The sequence below is a fragment of the Berghia stephanieae genome, chromosome 4 (genome assembly GCF_034508935.2).
Source record: "Berghia stephanieae isolate SIO BIC M18660-M18661 chromosome 4, UCSD_Bste_1.3, whole genome shotgun sequence".
Classification (NCBI taxonomy): Eukaryota; Metazoa; Mollusca; class Gastropoda; order Nudibranchia; family Aeolidiidae; genus Berghia; species Berghia stephanieae.
This window is the reverse complement of record NC_088363.1, coordinates 60529980-60544658: the sequence shown is the minus strand read 5'-3', so window position 1 is coordinate 60544658 and position 14679 is coordinate 60529980. Positions and strand designations below refer to the sequence as shown.

The window sequence follows — 14679 nt, the reverse complement described above, 5'->3', positions numbered from 1 at the left end:
ACAGGTTATATAGAATCATCTCCTTTCCTCCAAGAAAACACATTTAGTCATTGTCTTATAAAGTCATCTGATATACCATTGAACTCCAGTCAGTCAAATTTAGAGATAAAACAATTGAATAACAGCCAGAGTCATATCACAACACCACAGACATACCACAGAATGGTCATTTAATTTTTGGGAAATCACTGCCATATATATCTGGACGCTTCAGTCTATAAAAAGTTAACACATTCACTTATGCACAAAAGGAGAACTTGAACTTACATTATATTACAACATGCAAGAATACCCTAAACATTGACACCTATATGACACTATAAAGTCGGCATTTCCTGAGACAACCACACAAAAGCAGTACCGTATACATCTTCAAACTATAATGCCTAACAGTCATAAAAAAACATAATTTTGACTTGAATCGTAAGGGATTTAAGTATAGAAAAAAAGTTATCAAGCCATTAAAAAGTAGGCTTTCAAATGTGCCCAAAACTCATAATATTTAAATCAGTTAAATGCTTAAAATATAATATTAATATTATTTTCGTCTAATGGTTTATATGTTATTCCTAAACTGATATTTGGACATAATTCATGGCATGGAATACTATGGGAGAGAAAATAAGGATCTCACCAAGTCATGCCAAATAAGAAATTTACACTAAAAAAAATCATATCTTTTAAGGTTTTACTGCCCGGACAACAAAACTTGGCATGTGTCAAGATCATTATTTTTACTTTATATTGATGCTTGTTTCAATCATTTTCTGCCGCTGGGAATTAAAATATTGATATGCAAATTACAACAAATTAATTTCATTGATAGGTCAAAAACCACTAAATTGACACCTCTCTTATGAGCAGCCTTATGAGGATACATTATCATAAACCATGGCATATGATGAAAGAAACCTTTGCTTTGCTTGTGGTGAGGGAACAATTTTCATATTTGTGTTAGCAACTGAGCAATACCATGAAATATTGCAACAATTAATTACCATCAGCGGCATCACAGATTCCTACTGACCGCTACCTGTTCCACCCATGGGCTGACCCCACTAATGGGGTCAGGTTGACCTAGCACTGAAATACCGCTCAGAGGAGGAAATGCCACGCAGTGACATACATACATACATACATACATACATACATACATACATACATACATACATACATACATACATACATACATACATACATACATACATACATACATACATACATACATACATACATACATACATACATACATACATACATACATACATACATACATACATACATACATACATACATACATACATACATACATACATACATACATACATACATACATACATACATACATACATACATACATACATACATACATACATACATACATACATACATACATACATACATACATACATACATACATACATACATACATTACCTTCTAATTTATTTATAATATAAGCACACATCACCAAACTAGTAAATCGACTAATTAAATAATTGCGATTGACGTAAAGCTGTTGTTTATGATTGCCTTTTTAAGGTTTCCTATAGTCATGTATATGTTGTTTACGTATTTGGTGGGGTTTTCCCATATCGGTCACAGTTTTGTATTCACTCGATGATGACGTGTTGATGTGATTAAGAATGACGATTTGAACAAAACTAAGTAACTTTAAACGTTTACAGTCTTTTTTTGTGTGACTCAAGTGAGAACTAATCACCGAAATCGCGGTCTAAAAACAATAACAAAGGGCTGAATAACGACAATGGAAAATAATATTTTGATATAAAAATACTTGTTCTAATGTCCTTGGAAGTGTACAAACAGTCCTCCGGAGGACTTGACGCATTCTGCAACTGATCTTTTGGTTTCAGAGTGATGACATCTTATTTCATAGCTGGAATCAATGCTGGTTGTCAATAAAGACCATCCATCCTCTCTCTTTTACGCCCCGAAATTATAGGAATCTGACTGTACATCCTGCTCCTAAAATAGTTATGCCAAGTAATGATTCAATATCAAACTTATTCATTGTTAGTCATCCGGTGGACTGGATAAACACTTCCAAGGACTTTTGAACCGGAACTGATATAGATGTGAGGTCACGTCTTCTGCTTCCCATTATCGTGGTTATGTTCCCTTCCACAAGAAGTTAATTATGAAATATATCAGTACACAATAGGGAAGAAAGGTGTGGTCAAAAAAAACTGGTTCCTATTTCATTGGAAGTGTAAAACCACTTTTCCAGAGGACTTGATACATACCTTTTGTAATTCGTTTTCGGAGTGATAACACCTAATTTTCTAATCTATATATCTATTTTATGCTGGTCGTCAATAAAGATCATCCGTCCTCGCTCTTTTACTTCCCGCAGTCCTAAGAATATGCCTATACATCCTGCTGCTGAAATGGTTAGGCCACCTTTATGTAACCTATTCAATATTAGTACTCCGAATGATTATTTACGCCATCTCCAGGATTTAGACCAAGATAGAGGGCTCTTGATGTCACACTTTTTCCATATTACACTAAAATACACTAAGTTAGTCGCTCCTGTTCACGCAGTGTGTTGTGCCAACGGTATAACTATACCTCTCTAATATTTCGAGCAACTCCTATAATGCATTATTTCAATCAATATAAACGAAAATTGACAACTTAAATTTAATTTAAAGAAGAAATGCATTTGTAGTTTTTTAAGGTCACTTGATTTTTTTATTGAATACAAAACAATAGTTCTTAAAGAGTCTTGTCGCAACGCAGTTAATGCACTCTGGATACAAAAAGAATTTAAATAACGCCTCACAGGCGTCGTGGCCTGTCTTATCCTACATGTTAAGCATTGCTGTCAGCTTGGGACCCCTTGTAAAATGCTCTGAGTATATTTTGTTGATGTTTGATTAAAATTTTATTTAATTTTCTTAAAATTATAACTTTTACTTTTATTTTCTTTAATTCTCAGTTTTAACTAAGTGGTATACAGCGCCGTTGAACACGTAAGGTGAAGATAATAATTTGTATTATAGCTCAATAGAGCTGAATAGAGCTCTATAGACATTTTCAAAAAACCCTGAAAACACATCTTTTCAGGAAATATTTACTTAATTGAATTTTAAATGTATTGTATGTGACATTTAATTGATATGTATGATGCCGTGTATGCTCTTAATTGTTTTGATACCTGGTTTTTGTTGGGTTTTTTTTTTTTTTTTTTGTTTTGTTGTTTTTTTAGCGCTTTGAGGTTTCGACGAAGGCGCTATATAATATGCTATTATTATTATTATCATTATTGTTATATATTATTATTATTTTATTTATATTATATTATTATTATTATATTATTATATTATTATTATTTTACTATTATTTTTATATTATTATTATTTTTTTTATTATTATATTTTATTTTATTGTTATTATATTATTTTATTATTATTATTATATTATTATTATTATTATTATATTTATTTTATTTTTTATTATTAATTATTATTATACTGCTCTATATATCAAGTCTATTTTTAGAAAAAGTGTGGAGCAAGTACTTGTATCGATAATGATGAGAACTAGAGGGTATGGAGAAGTACCGGATGAAAACAGTGAATAAAAAGTCACGGGGTCAGTGCCAAACTCAGGATCCAATTGACACGACACGCTCCGCCTGGCCGGGAGAGAGATAGATCAGCGACCGGGCGCACTGGCAACTGAGCCACTGTATCATTATAACGAGTGATTTTTTAAGAAAAACATGATAATAGACACATTTTTTAAAAATATGTTTTATCCCATATTACAGAATGTTTAAAGCTAGAAATTGTAGGTGAAAATGATATGCAGACTGATTTCTTTTCGGGTGGTTTGGGTTTTTTTCTCTGCTTTGTCTGGCACTGTTCTATAGCTTGAGATTTTCATATAGTGTAATATCCACTAAACGTGCTCAAAGCGCTTTACAAAGGGGTCCCTAGCTAACAGCAACTCTTAACGTGTAGGACGAGATATGACGACAGAGGCAAAGCTGTTTACAGACAGGTCCTCATTGTACACCTGAATACGGTGAAAGAATGTCAGAAAAGAGCTTTTTTTTCCCAAGGACTCAACTATACTCCGCCCAGAGCAGAGGGACTCAAACGCTGGAACTTCCAATCCAAAGGAAAGTGCCGTACCACAAGACCACATTGCGCACGGGTCCACGTGACATTACTGAAAATGGCTTATTCGAAAACGGTCAATAGAAGGGATATAAATAAATACTACATCAGAGAACTTCAACCTGAGACAAATTCATTGCGTGTTTTCGCACCACTTTGAAGGTAGATGTCATTAAGTACTAAAGGATAATTATAAATGGGGGTAACGGTGTGACAGCTGTATGAAATGCTGATAAGTGATAAGCCTCGTTATAATGAATATCAAATCCATAATTATAGGAATAGTAGAATTGTCAAATTATGATAATGGTGTTTATCAACGTATTAATTAATGATCGTACCAGGAGGGACAAATTTAATATAGACTACCATTACTATCATTATTATTATTATTATTATTATTATTATTATTATTATTATATATATTATTATTATTATATTATTATTATTATTATTATTATTATTATTATCATTATCATTATTCATTATTATTATTATTATTATTATTATCATTACTATTATTATTATTATCATTACTACCAATACTTACTACTACTACTACTACTACTACTACTACTACTACTACTATCATACTACTACTATACTACTATTATACCACACTACTACTACTACTACTACTACTACTACTACTATAGTGTAGTATAGTAGTAGTAGTATAAGTAGTAGTAGTATGTGTAGTATAGTAGTATAGTAGTATAGTGTAGTATAGTAGTAGTAGTAGTAGTAGTAGTAGTAGTAGTAGTAGTAGTAGTAGTAGTAGTAGTAGTAGTAGTAGTAGTGTAGTAGTAGTAGTATTATCATTATTAAACTGAGATCAGTGGTGTCGTCAAGGGTACGTAATTTAAACTCTTTCAATATCACTGCTCATAAGGATCCCAGAAATTAGCATCCAGTCAAAGTTATGTTCCTATGTATTCTCAGATTTGGTTACCCACTAATCGAGGATCTGGTTACTCACTAAACAAATGATGCTTTGCCGCAATCAAAGAATGGCCAGTAAACCATCCAAGAACTGAGTAAGCAAAAGACATCCTACCCCCCAAAACAAGATACATGAATAACCACAACCAGTCCACCTGCAATGTTATTGACTCACGGATGACCTCAACAAATAAGTTAAGGACCAAATAGCCAAGAATTCAGTAGGTAAGATTAAGAGAGGATGAAAAACTACCTTACCCATAACCTAACTTTAATTGATTAAAAATTTACTATTAGAATTTTGTTTAATGATGTGTTAACGTGTTATTGTGTGAGGCTATTCTATTTACATATTTATTTTAAAGTATTTCCTATAAAACGTGCCACATCTACCAATGCCACTACCTATTTCTTCAAGCTTTAAACTTTATGACTCTCTGTCGAGTTGCCAGGAACTTAACCTATCGATAACAGGGTGAAAGAGGCACCAGACGTCTTCTGTATCTTGGGAAATCTATTTTACTTCTATTTGTCTCTTCTTACTCGCCACTTCTACACAGACGCGGCAAGTGTTACACCGAGTACTTTCTCCTTTTTATTGCGAAACCAGTCTACGACAGCCAATCAGCCTCAAGGAGATGTCAGGTGATAGCTTAATATTACACACACATTACAACACACACAGTCAAGAAAATTAAAGTTTATAACTTCAAAAAATACAACAACAATTACGTAACGCAAAACACCTGGGGGGGGGGGAGGGGCAAAATTCTTCATCAGCCAAATTAGTAAAAACAATAAATGCGGTTATGAAATAAGTAACAAGCTTGGTCAACCTGGAGGAGAGACCTTCTGGTAGAGCTGTCGAGGTCTGTGATGTGCTGGAAGGAGACTGGCCAATGACAGAGGAGGATGGAAAAGTTTCAGCGATGGTCCATACACACTGTGGGATGAGGACTGAAGAATATGGTGATTACGGAATAAGTCATCTATCGCCTTTCTTATTGTTTTTGATTTTGACCGAAGAAAGGGCTTAAGTCCGGAAAGTTTTTTGTTATCCGTTTTCTTCTCTTTTTTAAGGTGTAATATACATTTTGGTTCAATAGATCCAGGCAATTAAGAATTTATTAAAACAAGATTAATTTAGAGATGCCAGTTAAAGAGAAGGCGACCGTTAAGGAAAATTGAAGTGAATTTAATCTATCTAAAATATCAATGTGACATTTATTTAACTGGTTCACAATTAAGAAGTTATTCTAATAATGGAATAAACTGAAACTACATATGAAAACACACATAGAATTAACCTTTTGGACTGCAAAACTCGTGTAATTTTTGGAATCCAAACGATCCAATTGTTCGATATGAATTTAAAATAGAAATGAAGTATTAGGCTTATTAGATTCAATAATCGACCCTGATAGTACCCGGAATATATATATATATATATATATATATATATATATATATATATATATATATATATATACATATATTCCATTTCTAGTCTTTGAGCAAATAATAACAATAACAATTTACACAGTTCTTTATTTTTCCACCGTCCATTTATCTGAATGACATATAGACCTAGACAGTAGGCATCATAACCCTAAAACAAGAATTTAACTATCTCCCTTTTTGTCATTCAATAGACCAAATATTTCTTTAAATTTTTGGCGATAGTTTGAGTTGACCAACATGTAGATAAAAATGTTAACAGAAGAGTTCAAAACCTGGGTCAACGCTGATATATTCCACAAAAACACATACAGATTTGAATACTTCTTACCTAAGTTTACATCTTCAAATATTTGCTTTGCGTAAACAGCAAGAAACCTTGGAATGTTACACACTGTCAGAATAATGGCCAAGGACAAGACTACCTTTACTAATCTGTTTTCTTTTGCAGAAAGTTTAGACGAATCCGATTTGCCCGTGTCGTTCTCGGTATTTGCACTTTTTCGTATTTTCGAAGAGGCGTGGAGACCGTAGATCATCCAAATAACGCTAATAAGAACGATTGCCTGAGACGGGAAAGGCAACACAGCACCATTGGCAATGTCGATGTACATCTGAATGTCGTGTCGGTTATCTGAAGTGTGCAAAATCATTCTCTCCGTTATGATGACCTTTCCATTGTCGACTTTACATTCCACAACAGCCCAAGCCAGCCATTGTGTTAGAAACACTGGCATGTGAACAGCTATTGTCACGACGTAGACAACCGCTATAGCGATGATGCTTCTTGATAGAGTGAAAATTTGTCTTACTTTAAACGGCGATACAACGCAAACACATCTTTCGACGCTCAAAAGAGTCGTTATCCACACGGATATCAAATACGCTGAATCTCTAACCCATCCTACAGTAACGTATTCAAAATCAACTGGATTGATCGGCGAGTCGGGATAGAATCTATCCCAGGTAAAACAAGCCGTCCCGATGATGCCAAGGAAAGTCACAACGAAGTCTGTGAACGACAGACTCGCAAGGCCCACGCTATTGCTGTCCTTGATTCCTAGTTTGAAGAATACGATCATGTTAATGACGTTTGTACTGACTCCGAAGACACCGATGACTCCGCGAAGCACGAGATTGACGTAGATATTGATGTCATCCATCATGTCATCAGTGATAACAGCTGCTACGTCATCGGATGCTTCTTCTACTGTGACATTGAACGTTGCACTATCAGCACCGACGCCGCCAACAGACCACCTTGAGCAGTTTGTAAGCAAAACCATCTTTACGTTGACTGACCTTTTAAAAAAAGGATAGGATTGGGGGTGAGAACAAATTGAGAATAAAACGAAATGTGACTCATAATATCAAAACGATATAATTCAAGATTCCAAAAAGGGATTTTCTATGTCAAAATGACCAGAAATGTGAAATTCGTTTGTTTTGTTTGGTTTCTTTTTTTTTTTTTTTTTTTTGGGGGGGGGGGGGGGTTGTTGGGTTTTTGTTTTGTTATTTGTTTTTTGTTTTGTTTTTTTTTTTTTTTTTTTGGGGGGGGTATTTTTTAAAGGGCAATATCCCTATGTCTATATTTATTGTTGTATGTATAAGATGAAGATAAAACTAAACTGGCAAAGTGACGACAAAATTTGGATGTCTCTCATTCCTGAGGGTAAAAAAAAGAAAGAAAAAAAAGAACTCATTTTGCACTTTCTTTTGGTGACTGTTGCCTCGTAAAGTGACATCATCTTTTAAAAAGAGTCAGCCTATAAATTAACGAAAGCGACGGGCCAAATGAAATCGATTGGCGTCATAATATATAGTCTGATTTACATGCAAAGACAAGAGTCTACTATCATAAATATTGAATTATATTTATAATCCTCAACTTTTACCCTTTAACGACGGGGCTGAGCCAACTCAAAGTCAACATCGCAAGACGATTGCCTCCATTTTGCCCCCATTTTTGCCCCCTGTTTTGCCCTCATGTTTATACCGTTTCTCTTAAGAGGTGTGATACCATGTATTGCCATTCGTCTGTCTAACAGGGCCAATGTTGCGCATTATTTTTCTCTTTCCAATAATCGTTGCTCCTCCTTTCCTATTAACCATCTTTTAAAAAGATTTACCTCTTGCTGGGTATTATCTTACCTATTACTAATATCTTGATAGTGTTTTGTCTCTTATATTATGTTCGTGATAATCAATTTTTCACCTTTTAACTTTGGCCAACAGCTTCCTTGATCTTTGCCCTGTTTCTATTAGAAATAGAATGTTTTATAGTTCCCTCGAGCATGATATTCTTAAAATCCGCTCTATATATCCACACAATTTCTATTGCGTCGATCTGTCTTTCTGTTTCTTTCGATAACGTGCAGGTTCTAAATTCATACAAAAGGTTGACCATGTACAAAATTTGGAATAATAATTTTGCTCATCCTCAAAAAATTGTCTTCGCAATCCTAAACCGCCTTTTGATTTCAGGGGGCAGATTTTTTGTTTCCAGTGATGTATTGGCCTAAATAAGTGTATAAAGTATTCCATTAGGCCCATGGATCCGAAGTTTCTCCTACTGTCTATAGCGTGAAACGGACACTAGTAAACAATTGCTTGCCATCCTTTTGCACTCTATCTCAAAGTACTTCCGCCAGATCTAACAGAAACAGCCACCCAATTACTTCTGGGTACAGAGATGTGTCGGGAAAGAATCTCGACTGCGCCCGGAATCGATATTGGTCCTTTATTGCGTGTGGAGCGAATGATCTACAACCGAGATATCAATTCCTACGTCTGCTCTTGTGAACACCATCGTTTTAGTTATCTAAATGATTATTTTCAAACCGTTTTTCTCATTGTTTGTTTTTTCCCCCAAGTAAATTTATTCATTTCCTGCCCTGCAACTAGTACAGTGCCATCGACAATTCTCAAATTAACTACGAGCTTTCCGCCCACGATTAGACACGACACTATATATGTTTCTTTATAGATAAATCCTGTATAAAAAATTAATAAGCACTTGAGAGAACCCATCCCTGGTTAACTGGATCAGATAAAATATTGCTATTTGTGACTTTTGATTCCAGTCTAATTTGCTATAATGTAATGTTGTTTTCTTTAACACATAATATTCTTCTTAATGTCTATATTCATTTTTCATAGCTGACTGACTAGAAAGCTTTTGAATAGTCAATTAAATAAATAAAAAAGTGAGCTTTATATAGTGCAATATCCACTAAATGTGCTCAAAGCGCTTTACCAGCGCTCTCAATTAGCACATACTATTGCCTCACTCTATAACTCCAATGTGTATCAAGAAGTTTTTTAAAAAGTTCACTTCCAAGTTCCACCATTACTTCTGAAGCCAACATGTTCTTCTCGTTCTTTCGTATTTATATTGTCTATAATTCTTTTTATATGATGATATGGAGTTATCTAGGGACATGTCGCATCAAGCTAGTATTTCTGTAGTCTGAGCATTCTTCTTCACTTTTCTTTGACAAGAGGATGAATGCAGAGGTTCTCAACACCTCTGGGATTTGTGCATGTTTGCAAATCACATTACAAACATTTGTAAAATTTCCAATTTCAGATTCATACGACGCTTTCCACATATCTACCATCATTCCTTGGTGTCCTTTTTTCTTCCAGCATTGCCAGTGCTGATTGTATCTCTGACATCATTATATCTTACCCTTTCATAATCTTTTATTACGTCCTAAAATAGGTGTTCAACACATTCTTTGCAAACTATGTGTTTTGCTGTATTATCTTTGAAACAGTGTCCCGTATTCCGTTTACTTTATAACGGTTCTTGATTTCTTCTAACGTTCCCATCATGTTCTGTCCTCTGCCATTTTTCAATTATTGATCAGTTTTACTAAGAATGCATCAATGGCGATACAAACATTGTGTGACCTAGATAGTCTACGCAGATAAAATCAAACCATAATGGAGGGAATTTTGGTTTGAGAGGAAGTAATTCCCGCCGTTTAATACCTATAAGTTTATCAATAGAATGAATGAAAAGGACGTCACTCAGCTCTTTGTTATTGATTTTTAGCCGCCAGAAAGGTGAGTATGTTCGTAGCCATCGTAAACTTATAGCCTGACACTGACCAAAATATTACGTCAAAGGACAAGTCTTTTGGCCACAAAGCAAGCAGATTGTGAGGTGTGAGCATTCTATTGATGATGTGCTTACCAAAAAAACAATTCATAACATCCGCCAGCCATATATCATGTACCAACACACAAAACGATGTGTAACTTTGCGCGTTTAAGTCTGAATGATAGAATTTAGTGAGTATTAATTATAAAAATTGCTGTCTAAGAACAGTAACAAAGAAATGTGTGACGTCAACTTCGTTCCTTCTATTGCCGGATTGTGGCTCCGACCGTAGCCATCCTTAAATTATAGTCTGACACTGACCAAAAAATGACGTCAAAAGACAAGTCTTTGGCCACAAAAGAAAACAAATCGTGAGTTGTATTAAATAGTTCAACCAATGGAATCACTTGTTTCCTTGAACACTAACAACAACTCACTAGACGCTGCACAAACCTAAAAAAATGACGCCAAACTATTAGTCCTAGTGGGTTCTAGTGTCAGGCTGTATGTTAACGATGGCTCCGCTCCGATAAGAGCCATCGTGAACTTATCGCCTGACAGCGTAGCCATCGTTAACATATTATATATAATAGCTGATACTAGAACCCTCTAGGACTGGTAGTTTGACGTCATTTTTTTTTTTAGGTTTGTGTGCGTCTAGTGAGTTGTCGTTAGTAGAGCTCAAAGAAAAAAGTTGTTTCATTGGTGAACTATTGAATACAACTCACGATTTGGTTTCTTGTGTGGCAAAAGACTGGCCTTTTGACGTCATTTTTGGTCAGTGTCAGGCTATAACTTTACGATGGCTACGCTGACACTGACCAACAAATTACGTCAAAAAACAATTCTTGTTGTCATGTAAACATATATATATATATATATATATATATATATATATATATATATATATATATATATATATGGGCGAGAAAAAAAAAATAGAAAGATTATGACGCTGCTACAATACGAAGGAGAAACCAGAAACAATTGCAAATTTGCAAGCAGCAAGAACAATACGATAAGTTCATATTCATTAACTTTGATCAAAAATCTATGATTGGTTAAGAAAATATGCCGGTTATACCAAAGTCGTATAAAAATTACGTTATTGAATGTATCCAAACTTGCTTCTTGTTTTCAGCAGTGTTGTGTGACTAGCGTAGAAATTTATCCCGTCTCGTTGAAAACCAAATGGTCTATTGGGATTCTGGAATAAGATTTCCTTTTAACAATGTTACATAAATTTCAATACGATGCCGAATTAATATTTGATTTATTTCCAAAGATTAAATGGTCTCCAATGAGTCCTGACTGAATAAAATGGAGTACAGCATAATATGGACATGGATGTCAAACAGTGTATAAGAGAGCTAATAAAGTCAAGTCAAATTTCATGGAATCGAATCACTATAAAATCAATTGGATCTTGGAAACAAAAGGCGACACACAGTCATAAAGCAACATGTGGGATCGACAGATCACATTAAAATGTGAGAATTACGTCAAAATCTTCGATATGGTACATTTGAGGTGTATCTATTAAAACAATTGTCAATTAGATCTAGATATTTCTCAATAATTTTATTCTGAAATTCATGTACATAAAGTGGGGCCGTTACAGGCTTCTTAACTTTTCCAGTTTTTTTGTGTGTTTTTTTTCGCACAAAATATGTATATATAAATATATATATATATATATATATATATATATATATATATATATATATATATATATATATATAATACAATATAAGTACTTGTGTATATTTTTACAGCTATCTATCTATTCTCTGGTTTTAAAATGAGTATAGCAGCTTCAATGTGTAAATCAGATTAGTAATAATGAATATTTTGGGCCGAAAATTCATTTTTATCTAGGCAGACAACATGTAAAGATAATAAAGTGCTTGATGTCTGAAAGGGGAAGGTAAAGATATAATTTGTTAAATCTTGTCCAACCTGTAAAAATAAATAATTGAAATAGATGATTAGAATGGATCGGATAGAAACTTTGTGGTTGACAACGGATGTTTTGAATTAAATGCATGCAGCTATGCTAAGCCTCACCTTTTTAATATTTTACAGATACAACTTCAGTAAAAGAGGCTTGAGGAATCTATATATACCACTGTAGCGAAAAAGATCAATGTATTTTAAGAGTTCAATGGTTTTACGTTTTTGTAATAATCCTTTTCATGATTCAGCCCTATCCAATATCGCTAAATATGAAGATATTTTTTTTTCATTTTCAAAACCCTCGAAACTAATCGATTATTTAATAGGCTTGTTTACATTGGTATCGATAACATAAATTCACACTGTTTAAGTGATGTAAGAAATGGAACTATTGGTAATTATATCGATGTGTCGATTCTTATTTCGAAAACTTTCAAAACTGTTGAAAAATAATCTGATATTTTGATATAGCCGCCAGCATTTTCTTGCATTACGGACATTAAAAAATTACAAATCTTGCATTAAATTTCGGATTGCAAATATCAATATTATGCTTAAAATCAGAATCCACAATCCACGTCCCCTGAAATGATGAAGCACGTGACGAGTGTATGTTTCAAGTGTTAAGATGTTAACCATGGGTTTGAGACATGATCTTATTGGGTTAAGAGTCTTGAGAGTAAAATTTCACCAATCATCTCCAGGCAGAGTTAAAAGTCATATCTAAAGATAATTGGATAAATAATGCCTTCGAGGGAAATGACGCGGAACAAATGGAGTCTTAATGACTCACAATGAAATGGTTTTCTTTTCTTTGGCTACAACTGATTATACAGAGATACTTAAATCAATAATTCAGTATGACTTCTTTGTTATTTAAGGGATGCAATAGAGAAAAACAAATATAATTTACAACTTAACAAAAATAAAACGCGATAATAAGATAATGTTGAAACAGGTTCATACTCTTAGTGAATACGCCTAAACTGCGGGCTCGGAAAAAAGACATTTGTTTTGTTGTTTGTTTTTTTTTCCAATTTCGGCCAGAAAATATGTTTTTTAAAATCGGTTGATTAAAATAACCCTCATCTTCGAAAAAATTCTCTAACCTAAGACTTCGCGAAGTTCCAGGTTTGAGAGTTTTTGCCAAGATGATGGTTATTTTCATCTACCAATTTCTGTAGGACGAATTTTCTGGCCAATATTTTAAAAACGTGTTTTTTCTCTATGTGGTAGTACAGTAATTACTTAATGTTTTCTGTATAATGTAAGAAAATTATAATACTTTATCAAATATTTTAGAGTTTCTTAAATGTTTATTTGCTAGTACTCACATTATTCAACTCTGACACTTAAAGGGAAAATACGAAATCACGTCTTTATATAAGATCAAAGTTACAAATCTTTGACTCACATCTTTTTATTATTTTTTTTTGGACCCGAGTTGGTAGAAATACAAGTCTTATTGTTTCTTTCTGATTTTAAACAGCTCTTAACTGTTCAGGTTTTGCAATGTTTGGGATTTTGTAAAATATTTTTTTAAATCAAATGGCATTTACAAAATGAAATAAATAATAGTTTCTGTTGGTCATTTATTATTTTTAGAAATGATATATCAGCTCCTATAATCTATTTCTTATCAATATTTACTCAGTTATTTAGGTAGGCCTTGATGGTTGTTACTGAAGACAGCTGTGAGACCGTACAGATATCATTCATCCATTGATAAATACGGTGAGACATGATGCAAGGTTGGAATTAAAACGGATTCCAACTCACCTTGTATACAGAGCAATATCCACTAAACGTGCCCAAAGCGATTTACAAAGGGTCCCTGACCAACAGCAAACACGTAACAAATAGAATGAGACATGGCGCCTGTTAAGCGTTATGACATTTTTTTTTTCGACAAAGACAACGTTGTTAACGGCCAGGTATTCAGTTTACACCCGATTACGATGAGACAATGTGAGTAAAGAGCCTTTTCCAAGGACTCAACTATGCGCCGAGCTAGGCTCGAACCCAGGACCTTCATACCACAAGACCACATAGCCGCATAGTAACAG

At 33.9% G+C, this 14679-nt stretch overlaps 1 protein-coding gene across 2 annotated transcripts; it reads right to left on the bottom strand.

Moving 5' to 3' along the window:
- Positions 1–5776: 5776 nt before the first annotated feature.
- Positions 5777–12838, bottom strand: LOC144970947 (uncharacterized). 2 transcript variants are annotated; one of them, XM_078911153.1, is made up of 2 exons: positions 12725–12838; positions 5777–7851 (listed from the first exon to the last, which is right to left on the bottom strand). In XM_078911153.1, the coding sequence occupies exon 2, from the start codon at positions 7833–7835 to the stop codon at positions 6714–6716; it is 1122 nt and encodes a 373-aa protein (XP_078767279.1). In that variant the 5' UTR covers positions 7836–7851; positions 12725–12838; the 3' UTR covers positions 5777–6713. The 2 variants fall into 2 exon arrangements, with proteins under 2 accessions (XP_078767279.1, XP_078767280.1); XM_078911154.1 differs by lacking the exon at positions 12725–12838 and adding an exon at positions 12617–12716.
- Between the last annotated feature and the right edge of the window lie 1841 nt (positions 12839–14679).